At 39.4% G+C, this 16,278-nt stretch overlaps 1 protein-coding gene across 1 annotated transcript in view; it reads right to left on the bottom strand.

The window, feature by feature from the left end:
• Positions 1-3,469, bottom strand: part of LOC131947827 (D(2) dopamine receptor A-like) — a gene marked incomplete at its 3' end in the record, with an annotated part of 121,847 nt that extends 118,378 nt beyond the window's left edge. Inside the window, exon 1 of the mRNA XM_059309165.1 lies at positions 2,516-3,469. Coding sequence (XP_059165148.1) covers positions 2,516-3,469 — 954 coding nt within the window. The remainder of the gene's footprint in view (positions 1-2,515) is intronic.
• Between the last annotated feature and the right edge of the window lie 12,809 nt (positions 3,470-16,278).

Here is a 16,278-nt window from a genome sequence, read left to right as displayed (position 1 = left end):
GTATACACAACTAAAGCATGCCTGAGACATTTCCGAAACGTCTTTGAACTTGAGAACGTCTTGCATATTGATGTGCTGATAATTTTAATCATACGTGTTCGTCATCGTGGTTTGGAGGCTTTGTTTAGCTCTCTGGGGAAGGGGATCTTTATCAAAGGCATGTCCATCTCATTGATTTATTCGCTTGTATTTGAGGGATCTATATCAATAGCATGTCTTTCTGATTGATTTATTGGGTTGTATTTCAGGTCGAAATATTTTGTTCTCTTGTAAGACAAAACTTGGCGACAAACTGGGCGGTGAATCGGGGTGTTGTGGGGGTGTTGTGGGGGTGTTGTGGGGGTGTTGTGGGGGTGTTGTGGGGGTGTTGTGGGGGTGTTGTGGGGGTGTTGTGGGGGTGTTGTGGGGGTGTTGTGGGGGTGTTGTGGGGGTGTTGTGGGGGTGTTGTGGGGGTGTTGTGGGGGTGTTGTGGGGGTGTTGTGGGGGTGTTGTGGGGGTGTTGTGGGGGTGTTGTGGGGGTGTTGTGGGGGTGTTGTGGGGGTGTTGTGGGGGTGTTGTGGGGGTGTTGTGGGGGTGTTGTGGAGGGTGTTGTGGGGGTGTTGTGGGGGTGTTGTGGGGGTGTTGTGAAGGGGTTGTGGGGGTGTTGTGGGGGTGTTGTGGGGGTGTTGTGGGGGTGTTGTGGGGGTGTTGTGGGGGTGTTGTGGGGGTGTTGTGGGGGTGTTGTGGGGGTGTTGTGGGGGTGTAGGAATATTGGCGGTGTGTGGGGTAGGGGTGTAGGATTATTGGCGGTGTGTGGTGGGGGTGTAGGAGTATTGGAGGTGTGTGGTGGGGGTGTAGGAATATTGGCAGTGTGTGGGGTGGGGGTGTAGGCGTCTGGAGGGTGTTGAGGGGTGTTGTGGGGTGTAGGTATGTTACATGACCTCGGGTAGATTGGGTTGGCTGTTTGTTATTTACAAATGGTTGAGGGTGGTTGTGGATGGTTGGAGGTGATGCGGATATTTAGGGAAGCCTAACTGCGATTATTACAGCGAGGAACACGAATATCAGTCGGATGAAACTGTTGCTATCGAACATTTGCAAATTCCCAATGTTTGAAGTCTTCGTGATAACTGAATAACGTTTAGCCAGCTTTTACTCCTTGTCTGATGTTCTGTAATTCCTACGGCAGTTTTATTTATTGTAGTTAATGTTTTCATCACAAATATATATCGACGGTATTTATTTAAAAAAAAAACAAAAAAAAAAACAAACTGATAGATTAGTGGGGTGGGTATAGGCTCAGACTGGCGTCTATGGAAATGGTGAACTAAGTTCCAGAACTTTCCAAGTGATAGACGCCAGCTGACGTCATGGACGGGAACTGTTTAAAAGTGTCAATCATAAAATAACCCATCTGTTATGCTGGCGTGTGTTTTAGTGTGTGTTGGCGTGTGTGTTGGTGTGTGTGTTGGTGTGTGTTAGCGTGTGCTGGTGTGTGTTAGTGTGTGTTGGTGTGTGTGTTTGTGTGTGTGTTGGCGTGTGCTGGGGGGGGGGGGTGGACGGGAATGGAAGGAACCATTCCCTAGCCCCAAAATTGTCTGGTTTCGGCATGTAGACAGACAGACAGCAGACATGAAGAGACAGACAGCAGACAAGATTAAAATCGATACGTGTGTGACACAAATGGCAGACAAGTCTTCAAACTTCTGCTGGTTGAACCTAAAGGTCTGGTAAGTGCTTAGATTGAGTCGAGCATTGGGGCGGGGGGTGGGGTGGCGGGGGAGAGGGGGGGGTGATCAATAACCGTGAAGCCAATGAGATTATGAGATGGATGCGCGTGATATCTTGTCGGAGCGAACGTATGGAGAATAAAAAATGATGAGTTGGAAATAGAAACGGAATAAAATACAAAATATTGACAGTTGACGCCTGCGTGGTGTATAAAATACAAAATATTGACAGTTGACGCCTGCGTGGTGTATAAAATACAAAATATTGACAGTTGACGCCTGCGTGGTGTATAAAATACAAAATATTGACAGTTGATGCCTGCGTGGTGTATAAAATACAAAATATTGACAGTTGACGCCTGCGTGGTGTATAAAATACAAAATATTGACAGACAAACATAAAGAATGTTATGATTGTGTTTGAACAAATATGAATAACTGCTGCATAAAAACAATAACAGGAAATGAAAGATTTAGCCGGGTGAAAAAAAACAACAACTGACAATGGTAATTGATGCCGGTTGAACTAGCGCTAAGATTAATATGGAAATGTCGACTTTGTAATTCAATTCACGGTTGGCTGCGTTTAAAGGACACGCGTCATTTAACACAAACCGGAATTTGGATGCTTTAGTTCTAAGGTGATATGTCATTCTAGCTTTTGTCTTTTTCAACACCATTTTCCGTTTTCATTTATGTGCAGGTTTTGACATTCATGTCAAGGCTGAAAGGTGTACAGTTACAACAGACGTGGTGAAACTGTGGATATGTAAGGAAGTGACGTGACAAAGACACGCATGACTTACCTCCATATAGACGGCCAGCGGCATGACGGCCACGGCCACCATAATGTCTGCGATGGCCAAGGAGGAGATGAAGTAGTTGGTGACGGTCTTGAGACTTTTCTCCTTGAACACGCTCATGACGACCAGCACGTTGCCGAAGACGGTGAAAAGCGGGAAGATGATGAGCAGTATGTTCCAGTACTTGTACTCGATGTCCAGCAGAGCCTTGAGTGTATCGTTCTCCCCCAGAGTGTCCGTCATGTTCTCGTAGATGGCCCAGCACTCCAGGAACGGCCGGCTCGTTAGGTTGAAGCAATCCTCAGAGAAGTTGAATGCCGGCTCCATCGTGGCTGAAACCGGGTCCGGCATCAGGGCTTGGTTGAAGGCCTGCAGGTGGCCGGAAGCGGCAGGGTTGACGCCCAGTTCTAGCAGGTTCAGGCGCGAGTCTGATGAGGGGGAGGGGTAGAGAGATGACGAGGGGGAGGGGTGGAAAGATGACGAGGGGGCGACGTCGTGGTGGATGGATGCGGGGGCGGTGTTGGATGACGTCATGTTGTGACGTAGAGACGAGGCGTGTCCCGGGTGAGGAAATGCAGAGAGGGGCGTGTTCGAATACTGCCGGCTCCCGTCTGGGTAATCCGGGTAGATGGATGAGGAGGCTGGACCTTTGAGTGAGTACTGATCATCGTCCGTGCCCTCGCTGACCCGGCTGTTCGTGTCGTAGGTCTGGAAGGGGAAGCTATCCGCGGTACCTTCTAGTCCCCAGCTCCTCAACGGCCGGTTTCTCTCGTCGGCTGCCGGCGTTGTCGTCAGCCCCTTCCCAGAGGGCCGCTGCTGGTCGTAGGTGGGGTCCACCTTGGGGTCCCCGATGAACACGCCCTTGCCGTACTCTGTGTCGTCGGCGTACAGCCGCTGGGGGGCGTGCCGGGGGTGGGGTCGGTGTACGGCGCTGCGCTGATTGCGAATCACACCCATATTTAAATATGGGCTGAAGGATTAGCTTAATCCCCAACAACAGATGTGGGTTGTATCCATTTAGGGGTCGTAGAGTCACCTCCTTGGGTCTGTGTCTTCAAGTAAGTTGGATGTTGAATTCTTCATGGCTTTAGCTGTAGTTTCTGTTGGAAAAACATAAACATGGTCACAGTCGTGATATCTTATTAATACGATAATCTGGGATCTGGTTCACAAGCAAGAGTTAATCCAATGTCTTTATTAAACTGGCTCTAAGCGGTGTCTACAATTATGGAAATGCTGTCAGTCCATACACTGGTCAGCACTATGGACGGACATTGGTCATTATTATGGTCGGACATTGTGTGTGTGTGGGGGGGGGGGGGGGTGACTCAAGTAAGTCAGAGGTCCACGAGATTGACACAATCTGGACAATGTCCAGCCACAAATCTAATCTTTGTCTAGCAAATATTTAGACTTTCTCGTTCCCAAAAAATTGTGCAACGGAAAACTGCGTGCAGAAAAAATGCACAAATACAAACTAATTGTACAAAGACGCTTATAATTTGTCATGGGTCGTAGAAATATGTTTTTATTACACTACATTCTACATGTAGTCACTATTTGTAAATGTCTATAAATGCTCGATTTAAGAAAACAAATATGCCATTGCGCACTTTTTTGTGCGCAGTTTTCCGGTCCGCATCTTTCCAGTCACTGGATTTTCTACACAAGTTACATTGAAAATTTACAACTGATAACCAAATGTATTAGAACCATTTTTCATTCACCTCAATTTACATTGCGCATGTCTGGCGAAATCGCCATCGTATAGCAACGGTTTATTTAAATGACCTTGACATTATCTCTACTGACCTTGAAAATCTGCTTAAACAAAGTGTTCATCGGAAAAAGGTTCGTGAAAAAGTGGACAGGAAATGAGGTAACACAATTTTTATCTCACCAAATCAAGGTACGCGGAGGGTTAATGATCACCACATCCGTCTGCGGCTAAGTGGGGCAGCTAGGGTTAACACGGCCAGTATTTTACGTCATTCTGGTCAACTGATAAAAGCGTATACTTTACGTATACTTTACGTATACTTTACGTATAGTTTATGTATACTTTATGCATACTTTAAGCATACTTTACCTAGAAACGACGAAACTGACAGACACTGAATGTAAACATGACCCTAACATATTCTGTTTAGCGGTCAAACCTTCCCTTGAATAGTCCGGTTTAACGGTCAAACTTGGCCTAGCTTAGTCCAGCTTAACAGTCAAACCAGCCATAGAATAGTCCAGTTTAACGGTCAAACTTGCAAACTTTGTTTACAGTGTCCAATAATGTAATGTCGCATGTCGATGACGTCGGTTTAATAAAGTACCACCTGTTATGATAAAAAATAATCACCATCTGTTTACATCATAGTCGACTTAAACTCTCATTAAAAGCCCGTACTTGATGCCAAGTACACATTTACTCATGCGAATATTTATTATATATATATATATATATATATATATATATATATATATATATATATATATATAAACTAGAATTAAAACCTGTTTTTATCCTAACATCAGAATTTGAAACATCCCGTACAAAATTACACACGTTTTAACCATTTAAATAATTACCTCTACAAACTGTTGCTCCAATTACCTAATTCAACAGATCAGTTTTAATCGTTTAACCAACTAGAGGTTAATTCTAGAGCAATCACATCTATTGATTAGCCAATAACTGTATTTGCAAAAGGTAATTCGTTAGTTCAGCCTATACTGTTTGTTTTTTATATTTCGTCAAAAGTCTGAAGACATTTTGTCCAATAGGAGCATTTGTCGTGTCGATATAGGCAAGTGGCTGACTAATGACGTGGGGTTATTAGAGTGGAGTTAATTAAAACGTTAAATGGTCTAGGTGTTGCGTTACCTGGAAAATGACGTGTATCTACAGGTAGATTAACTCAATGTGTTGGGATTAAGGTTTGGATTTACAGAATTAATGTGTTTGTCTTCATTAGGGTTTCGTTTTTACGGATTAAAAATGTTTGTATTAGTGTCTGCGTTAGAGTTTAGTATTTACAGAACTAATTTGTCTGCGTTAGGGTTTGGGTCAAGAAATAGACCCGCAACAGTGAAGATAACTCAGTCGGGCAGTCGAGAAAACTAGACCACACACAACATACTAGACCATACACAGTATACCACAACAACAACTAGACCATACGCAGCATACAACAACAACAACTAGACCATACGCAGCATACAACAACAACAACTAGACCATACACAACATACATCAATTACTACAGCACAAACTACATACAACAATTACCTCAACACAAACAACATACATCAATTACTACAGCACAAACAACATACAACAATTACTACAACACAAACAATATACAACAATAACTAGACGACACACACGCCACAACAATAATAACAGCCACTACATCATCAGAGTGACGGAGTGGGCTAGCGGTAGAGAGCTGGACTGCTAACCCGTAATCTTGGTTCAACTCAGTAGACCGTCTCCGAGTCCACCCAGCTCTAATGGGTACCTAACTCACGAGGTCACAAAAACAAGTGAACTTTACTTCACTTGCCCAGTAGACTGTCAGGTTTGAAAGGGAACTTTACAACACACAGAACATACAACAACAAATATTTCAAGATTTTTGTTTTCAAAAATGTGAGCCACGACACAAATATATTATTAATCTGAAGTGTTACTAAGGTAAAACTACACGGCAATATCCACTATAGCGTCGGTACTGTCTAGAATAACGTCGTCACTATAACGTCGGTAGTATTACATTTATAACGTCGGGATTGTTCACTATAACGTCGGTAGTATTACATTTATAACGTCGGCATTGTTCACTATAACGTCGGTAGTATTACATTTATAACGTCGGCATTTTTCACTATAACGTCGGTAGTATTACATTTATAACGTCGGCATTTTTCACTATAACGTCGGTAGTATTACATTTATAACGTCGGCATTTTTCACTATAACGTCGGTAGTATTACATTTATAACGTCGGCATTTTTCACTATAACGTCGGTAGTATTACATTTATAACGTCGGCATTTTTCACTACAACGTCGGTTCTATTACATTTATAACGTCGGTACTATCCACAATAAGGTCGGCCCAACTAAGAAAAAACAATTTTAGAATTTTAGCACCATTTTATCGTCGGTCAGAGAGTTTAAGTGGTTATGTGGTTATATGGTTATGTGGTTTCCCAATCCGGTTAAATTGAGAAATAAAGTAGCATTTCATTGAATCAAATTACTTCGCCCACGGCTATCTTACGGTGTAGCTGTAACTATTCTTAGCTTTTTGCTTCTGTTTGATAAGTTTTCCAACTTCTGTCGTTGTTTTATTATTTTAGTCTAACGGTGGCGTATTTGTTTCATTTAATTTAATGATGTAGGTAATTTACAATATGGGTATTTATTATTTTAAACTTATTCGTCTTGCTGAAGCATAGCTTACAAATAACAGAATAATCTACAAACCAACAGAACATGGATTAACAGAATAATCTATAAATCAACATAACATAGATTAACAGAATAATCTCTATACCAAGAGAACATGGATTAAAAGAATAATCTCTAAACCAAGAGAACATGGATTAACTACCAAAGTAAAACATCACCTGTGAGATAATCCCCGAAGTTTCTGCCACACACAACATCGTCACCTGCACGCGCCACTAATCCAACGCTCGAATGTTACACCGCTCCTGATTGGTCTACTTATCAACCAATCGAAATTCACGACTAATTTTTCTCGCCTTCATCTAAAGCTCATCAAATCACACTACATAAAAAAACTGATTTTACATCACATAAGCGGCACAATTTTTCACGTGAACCAAAAAGTAGTTTATCCGGGTTTCAAAACAGATAATCCGTGAGCTACAATAGATAATCCGTAAGTTACAATAGATAATCCGGCTGTTATAATAGATAATCCGGCTGTTAAATTAGATAATCCGGGTGTTAAAACCGATACTCCATCCGTACCGAACATTGAAATCTTGAATCTTCTAACATCGTTAGTTTAGCAGACGATAGCCTGTTTAAATAATCCGATGATGGATTAGTGAGCCAAACCTCTTGTAGACCAGTGACGTAACTTCCAGTACTAATCACACGCCGTACTTGAATATATCACCTCCTAGCTTCAAAGCTGTATCAGCATGCCATATCTATAAAAAAAAACAAAGAAAATCTATATGTATGAGTATGTTATTTACAACGTCATAAAAACAACATGTTGGTTACAACTTTAAAAAAAATCTGTACATTTTGAGATTTTAAAAATGATTTAAAACTACGAACCAAATTCTAAAAAAAGAAATTCTTAAAAAATTGTTTCTTTATATCTTTAAAGTACAGGGCAATATCTCAATATTAGGCCGAACAAAATGAATTTGTCTGATAGCTTTTGGCCGTAAATTCCAATGTGGCAAGTCTGTGATCCGTAAAACGGAGGTACGTGCATTGTTTGGTAAGTTCCAGCCGAGTCTAGATGTAAACACTGCTCACGCTAGCACCGGCCGGTGGGACCGGTCGAACACGTGACACCCGTGTGCGCGACGGGGCGGGCTGGTGGGAGTAGCGTCATGTGAGGATGTGGGGTGGTGTGGGGGGGGGGGTTGTGTGGAGGGTTGTGAGGGGTTATGTGGGGGCTGGTGTTGAGGGTGCTTCGTGTGTGTGTAAAGGGGCTATGTGTGTGTTGATTTTATGTGGTGTGTTTTTGGTGTGTGGGTTTGTGTGGCATGTGCGGGTTGTTTTATGTGGAGAGTGTGTATGGATTTGTTTGTGTGTGGATTTGTGTGTACTTTAAATATGGTGTTTTGTAGAGTGTGTGGGGTTTGAAGTGTATGCAAATTTGTGCATGCTCATTCAGTGGGTGTTTCTTGTGTGTGGGGATTGGTGGTGTGGTTGTTGTATGATGTGGTGTGGTTTTTGTGTTGTGTGGTAGATATGTTTTGTAAGGTGTGTGGAGTGAATGTGTGTGATTTGCTGGTGTGTGGTGGCATAAGTGTGTGGTGACATAAGTGTGTGGTGACATAAGTGTGTGGTGACATTGGTGTGTGGTGAAATAAGTGTGTGGTGAAATAAGTGTGTGGTGACATTGGTGTGTGGTGAAATAAGTGTGTGGTGAAATAAGTGTGTGGTGACATTGGTGTGTGGTGACATTGGTGTGTGGTGACATAAGCGTGTGGTGACATAAGTGTGTGGTGACATAAGTGTGTGGTGAAATAAGTGTGTGGTGACATTGGTGTGTGGTGACATAAGTGTGTGGTGACATAAGTGTGTGGTGACATAAGTGTGTGGTGACATTGGTGTGTGGTGACATTGGTGTGTGGTGACATTGGTGTGTGGTGACATAAGTGTGTGGAGACATTGGTGTGTGGTGACATTGGTGTGTGGTGACATTGGCGTGTGATGACATTGGCGTGTGATGACATTGGTGTGTGATGACATTGGTGTGTGGGGACATTGGTGTGTGGTGACATTGGTGTGTGGTGACATTGGTGTGTGGTGACATAAGTGTGTGGTGACATAAGTGTGTGGTGACATTGGTGTGTGGTGACATTGTGTGGTGACATAAGTGTGTGGTGTGGAGTTTGACGTGTAGTAGATGGGCAAAGTGTCATGCAGCTATTTGTTAACTGACCTAGACAACCCACACAGTTAACTACAACCTGACCTAACCTGTAACCCACACAGTAAACTTTGACCTAACCTGTAAGTCACACAATAGACTTTAACCTCCGCTAACCATAACCACGCAGTAGTGGTTCATAATTTCACACAAGCCGATTAAAAGTCAATCATATCGTGAAGACGAACATCTGATAAAATACATTACTCGAATATTTTTAGAGTTAGTTCCCCTGGTTTACTTTAAACTATTATTTCAGAGTTAGTTCCCTTGCGAATGAAATTTCCCGCGAATCAGTACAACGTAGAGATATAAAACACGGCAAAAACAAAAACATTTACATAAAAAACAACTTTTTAGTGTTTAATTTCCGAGCGAAAAAAGGGTAAATCTTTGGAATTTGTGTTCAGATCAAACCGATTTTTAATATTTATATGTAGCTTTTTAACAATGTAAATCGGTAAATTACAATTTGTTCATGTTTATTAATAAGCTTTTTTTTTCTTATTTTACATATTATACATTATATATATATATATATATATATATATATATATATATATATATATATATATATATATATATATATATATATATATATATATATACTTATAAGACCAACATGAGTATGTCTGAAGTTCCACGCACCAAAAGAATGAGAAAAATGAAAACTTTGTATTACAAGCAAATTTACAAACATTCCACATTCATTCTAGCGTCTCTACAAATGTGAAACAGAAAACTTGGCAGACAACACAAGCGCGCGCCTAATAGCTGTACAGTCACGTGATCTAGGCTGTCATTTAAGGGGTGTATGGGTGGGGGTGGGGGTGTTAGAACGCCCAACTCCCCCTAACAACCCCCTGTCAACGGCGAGTCTTCTCTACACAAAAAAAGCTAGCTCGTGAGCTACAGGCAAATCACGTCATCGTGCGTGTGTATGTGAGTGTCTGTGTGTGTATCTGTGTGTGTGTCTGTGTGTCTGTGTGTGAGTGTGTGTGTTCTCGCCCAAAACATGTCGACACACAAGCGCGTGTTGTGTGTAAATCAATCATCAATAACTCTATGTGGTTACACACACACACACACACAATGTGTATGAACCACATACAGACGCATGGTGTTCTCTCCGCATACAAAACACGTTGTCTAAACCACATACAAAGGCATTATATCCCACCTGCCTATATTGTGTTAAATTCGCATGTAAACACCGTGTTTAACCCACTCGCCTACTTGTGGTGTTTACTCTCACACACACACACACACACACACGCACAAACACTGTGTTAAGACCCCCCCCCCACATGTTAAACAGCTACAGCCTACACACCCCCACACATACCCCACACATCCCACACACATCCCACACACATCCCCCCCCCCCCCACATGACCTCAACAGTTTAAAAACCAATCAAGTGCCCCCAGGATCGACCCCCGATATGAACTTCGTTGGAATATAAATAATCGATACTACATTTTCTATTGTCTCACGAGTATAGCTCGATTTTTTTATAGAATATCCGATACTAAACATCCTACACACGCGGGAATCGATACTCCCCATTCATGCTCCATTTTGTTTCGATACAATTTCTGACTTAGTCCGATACTAAAGAATGGTGGGACGCTAGGCTAAACCAACGAAGCGACTCGACAACCACCTCATTCAAATATTGGGATGGGGGAATCGATTACGCGTGTACCGGATTACCGTTAGGGTAGGTCATTCCCGGGGAAAGGAATATTTCAATCTCCATGTGACTGTACTTTTAAAATTTAAAATTGTTTTTTTTTTGGTATTGAAAAACTAATATTGTAAAAGAAAAGGTTTAATGAAGGGAAAAAATCAACTTTTGATGCGAATGTTGATAAATTTGTAACCACTTTTGTTTTAGTTAATCGATGAAGTACCGGGATTATAGAAACTAGCCTGCTGGTTTTATTTTCCCTATCGCCAAGTATATAAGAAGTTTTGTAAGCGGCAAAAAAAATTAAGATGTTTATTACGGCGTTTTACATTTTTTACATTGTATATCTGTGTGTCTGTCCGATGGATTTATTTAGAAAAGTATTATGGATAACAAAAAAAAGAAACTAAATCATAAATAACTTGCTTGTTACAAGCACACTGTTGTCTAATTATATAGCTTATAACATGCTTTTGTTTATTTAAAAATGTTGTACCAAATCGACATGATTTTCTTGTATTGTAATTTTTTATTGTTTGGACTCCGTAGCCTACCCCCACCCCTTCTCTATCGATAGGTTCGAACTCCAAGAGCCTCCCATCGATTGCAGAAAGGTAGGTCGTAAACAGAATCACCCCCCCCCCCCCTCCTCCACCCCAGGCGGTTCCTACACTGTCGATTGTTTTACAACTTCCACTTACAGATTTGGTTAGAAACTATATCATTAAAGCAATTCTATAATAAAAATGTAAATATTTTGTTCAACGTCTTGAGAAATGTGAAGTAGAATTTGCATGTTTCGTGAAATCGGCACATGACTATGGTATAGTCATGTAGTATAGTCATGTATATGCCAAGCATTCTTTACTTACACTAACGTAAGTCATGTACCCATTAAGGCTGAGTGGACTCACAAAGATGTTGCAGGCTCGATCTCAGCATCTAAACTCAAGTCTTATGGATAGCAGTTGTGTGCTCTACTTATTCACTACACCGCCTCCTTCTACACATTATATATATATATGTATATATATATATATATATATATATATATATATATATATATATATATATATATATATATATATATATATATATATATATATATATATATATATATATATATTGATTTTTAGCTTCAGCGTCGGCCTGTTTATACGTGTCAAATTAATACACGATAATTGACAGACCATATCCATTTATATGTCATTGTGACCCCAAGTTGTCCGACCCCTCCCCCTTGTCCCCCCCTCCCCCACCTCAACAGGCCACTCAGTTATCAAGTCTATTCACCTCGCCTGTCCATCACCCTGATTCCCCCCCCCCCCCCCCGCCTGGCACCCGCCCCACTATCACACAGTGGGGTACACACCCCCCTCTCTATAACGGAAAGATTAGACAAATCTGTCAAACCCTCCTTACAACTAATTTCTACGCACATTTTTAGGCGAGATCTTTTTGTTCTTCCACGCATGCGCAGACCAGAACCTCGAATGAAATATTTATCAGAAAGATATTCAACAAATCTCTCCTTCAGATCTCCGAATCGTGCATGCAATGATAAAACCTAATAATCACTGGCTTGTATATAACGTCATACATGTTATATTAGCACACACATGTCTATTAGCCCATAGTCCTACATGTCTATCAGCACACACATGTCTATTAGCCCATAGTCCTACATGTCTATCAGCACACACATGTCTATTAGCATATCCCTGTTTGATCTATACAGTGACCGCCTTTATTTTTTAAGACATGTATTTGATTTTTTCCCTTTTAATTCGACTGAAGAAAACGCCCCAGAGCCAATCAATTTCCACTCAAGGAGCAGGTTTTTATCTTTCTTTATTCTCGAAGATGTAAAACATGATTTGAATATTGAATCATAATTTAATATGAACTTTATGTAGAGACGTAAACAGTCAATTCTCAGTTGACATTGTGAGTTCGTTTTAATGAGCGGTCGAGTGGCTAAAGGTAATGAGAAGTGGGGCTAAATATTTGGTGTGACTGTAAAATAATGGAATATATGCATGTTTAGCTAGTGTGTGTAAATGGTGGGGGAGGGGGGAAGTAGATACATGTTTATCTGTAAACTGTTAAAAACAAAACGTACATTTACACCTAGTTGTATTACTGAAGACAAACCTAATCAGAAACATTATCCATTGTTACTTAACACAGCTGTCCATGTAAAATTGTAAATTGTGTGGACCTGTGTTGATGTGTTTAAATCTAACGTGATTTCGATTTGTGAGCGTTATCAATAAAAATTAGTATTAAGTGTTTAAATACTTCACGTAAATATGTGTTTGTAAAAGTCAGTTATGTTTAGATTGAAAGTTGTATTTTTTTTCAATTTCTTCCGATGGTGTGATGGTGAAAGTACACTGAGAGGAGAATGCCTGTGTGTTTAAAAAACATATTTTAAAATGTGTTTAATTGGTTTAATCATCACATCACATGACTCTTGAAATATTAAGTCTGTTACTTCTTCATTTCGTGCATTTTTTACGGCGTACATTTTAGCACATACGACAGAAACTTCCGACGGTAATTTTATTGATACAATGGCTGCTTATATCCAACATTTTACTTATATAACGGATGCTTCTGTTCACATTTCTACAAGTACATTTTTTATCTTTTGCGTACATTTTTACCCAATATAATGGCCTCTTCTGTTGTATATTTTTATCAGACTAATGGCTATTTTAAACTCATAGTTTTTGCCAATATAATTGTGAATAAATTAGACTAGTTGGGATTTTCGCTTTCAATTAATTTCTATAAAAAGACCAGATCTTAGATTTAGAATATTTTTCTGAACAAAAAGCACTGTCCATTCATTAAGAATTAACTTAAGAAAACCAGTGGAAGCCACTTGGTGCTTTATTAAATTAAAAGATAATTAAAATCGGCCATCTATAACTAGTTGGTCTCCATTTAGTATGTATCCAGTATCTCTATCTTACTTTTTCTCTCTCTCCCTCTCTCTCGCTCTCTCTCTCCTCTCTCTCTCTCTCTCGCTCTCTCTCTCTCTCTCTCTCTATATATATATATATATATATATATGTGTGTATACATATATGTATATACATCGTCGGCTCCATCAAAATCTACCTCTATCCCCCTCCCACCCACACACACTTACACAAACAAACTGTAACTATGACTACAGCCACACTCTCGCCCTAATCTACTCGACTCTACGGGTATCAGCACAAAAAAAAAACAATTTCTTGATTAAAAACCTGTTAAATATTGCTTGGGATAAAAATGGGAGACAACAATGTTTAGCCCGTTGGATACGGTTTGTTTATTTGACCACCCAGCTATAGGAGAACTAAAAATGATGGATTATTTCCGTTTTCTGGCTATCTGTTGATCTGGCAGATATTTACATTTATAGTTTAGAAAATCTGCAACATTTTCGTTGAGATAAAAAGGTTGTTAAATACAATGCGTGCTATTGTTCTAAGCTTTCAAGATTTAATATATTTTTATGATTTCTCTGGGTATGATAATTTAGTTTTTGTTTTCTTTGAATGAATAGGATAAGTTAGTTTTTTATTGTTTGTGGTTGTAGAATAATTTAGTTGTGTAGCATTATTTAAATATTTATTGTTTATGGAGTAGGTTTTTTTTTTGGAAGGGTTGCGATTTAAAAAGACAAGAACTTAAAAAAACACACAATACAATACGATATTTCGCTTATGTTTTAGCACGACACACTCCATACCTATCAAAGACAAATATTACGTAACATGAGTGGCAGCAAGGATGGACATTCTTCAATATAGTGTCACTTGTTGCATTTATAAATGATGATAAATGATTCTTTCTTCTTTGCAGATTAAAGAACGAAATGTTAAGTAAGATGTTCTATGATAGCGAAACTAAAACCACCAAACGTTGTTTTAGCTATAACCACCAAACGCTGTTTTACTAAAACCACCAAACGCTGTTTTAGCTAAAAACCACCTAACGCTATTTTAAGTAAAAACCACCACCCGCTGTTTTACTTAAACCACCAACCGTTGTTTTACTAAACCCACCAAACGCTGTTTTAGCTAAAAACCAACTAACGCTGTTTTAGCTAAAAACCAACTAACGCTGTTTTAGCTAAAAACCACCTAACGCTGTTTTAGCTAAAAACCACCAACCGCTGTTTTAGCTAAAAACCACCAACTGCTGTTTTACTAAAACCACCAACCGCTGTTTTAGCTAAAAACCACCAACCGCTGTTTTAGCTAAAAACCACCAACTGAGGCTCCTTCTGTAACCACTGTTTCACGTTCAGCTAGATAAACAACTCTCCAGAGTTACTGGTAATGAAATTACTTCCCTTCATTAACGTGGACTCTAGTATTGATCGGTTACTGCCCCTGCTCACTTTTCCCCCTCAATTCTTTTAAATTAACGCTGTCTTATTCTGTGTAAATTTAAAAGGATTTTTTTTTTAAAATAGTTTTTTTTTAAATGCAGTTTCCAGTGTGGAGAGGTAAAACTAATTTACCATCGGCCATCAATGGACTAATTAGTTCTCCTATTTACAAGTCAATGAATTATTTTCTAACCAAGGTTACTAAACTTCTCAATGAAATACCTTTCTAACTTTTGATTCATCTTTCTACTAAATTTACATAATATGAAATACAAATGCTTTGATATTTACTTGAACTCAGAGTTTGTATAATTATAAGCTTTCCTAATTAACTTAATTATCATACAAGTTCGTGTTTCAAATATTCAAATAAATCTTAAATCTAACAAGAGATATTGATTGTATCAAGAACCTTTTTTTTATTTTGCAAGAAAATTGGTATAACGTATAAATAAATAAATTATTAGTTTGAAAAATGTGTTTTAGACTAATGTAATAAAATGCTGGGTATGCTTTTTGTCTATGTAAAGGTGTGTTTTGGTTACTTTAGAACACTGGCTCTTCTAGTAGATCCGATTTTTTAATTTACAAAACCACTAGTCTATTTGAGTGCAAAAAAAGTATATTTTGTTGTGTTTGGTCGGATTTTAGATTCCTTAAAACCTGCCTGCATACTCCCCCCCCCCCCCCTTGATGGGTCTGACGGTATGGTAGTTCCGACTCTGGTGTGGACTACTGTTGTGAGAAACACGGATTGTGTGAAGTTAATTTGTTGGTTGAATATTGTCGTGTTGGTTACTTCCCATTTTTAAAATCCTTAATACCAGGGTAGACAACCTAAGATTGAGTTACCTAAAATGCTCATAAATAGAATTGACCTAAACAGAAATGCGATTAAACTTTTAGATAATTTGTGTTGTCCTTTATGTCTGACCATTTTAAAGCAGTTATATTATATTCATTGTACTAAGGTTTTGAATTAATCAATTGAATATAAACTGAATCAAATACTATTAGCTACGTTCAAGTAT

Source organism: Physella acuta, unplaced genomic scaffold (genome assembly GCF_028476545.2).
Source record: "Physella acuta isolate Inbredline_101_S28 unplaced genomic scaffold, ASM2847654v3 ptg000608l, whole genome shotgun sequence".
Classification (NCBI taxonomy): domain Eukaryota; kingdom Metazoa; phylum Mollusca; class Gastropoda; family Physidae; genus Physella; species Physella acuta.
The sequence above is the reverse complement of the archived record's forward strand: the minus strand, read 5'-3'. Positions and strand labels throughout refer to the sequence as shown.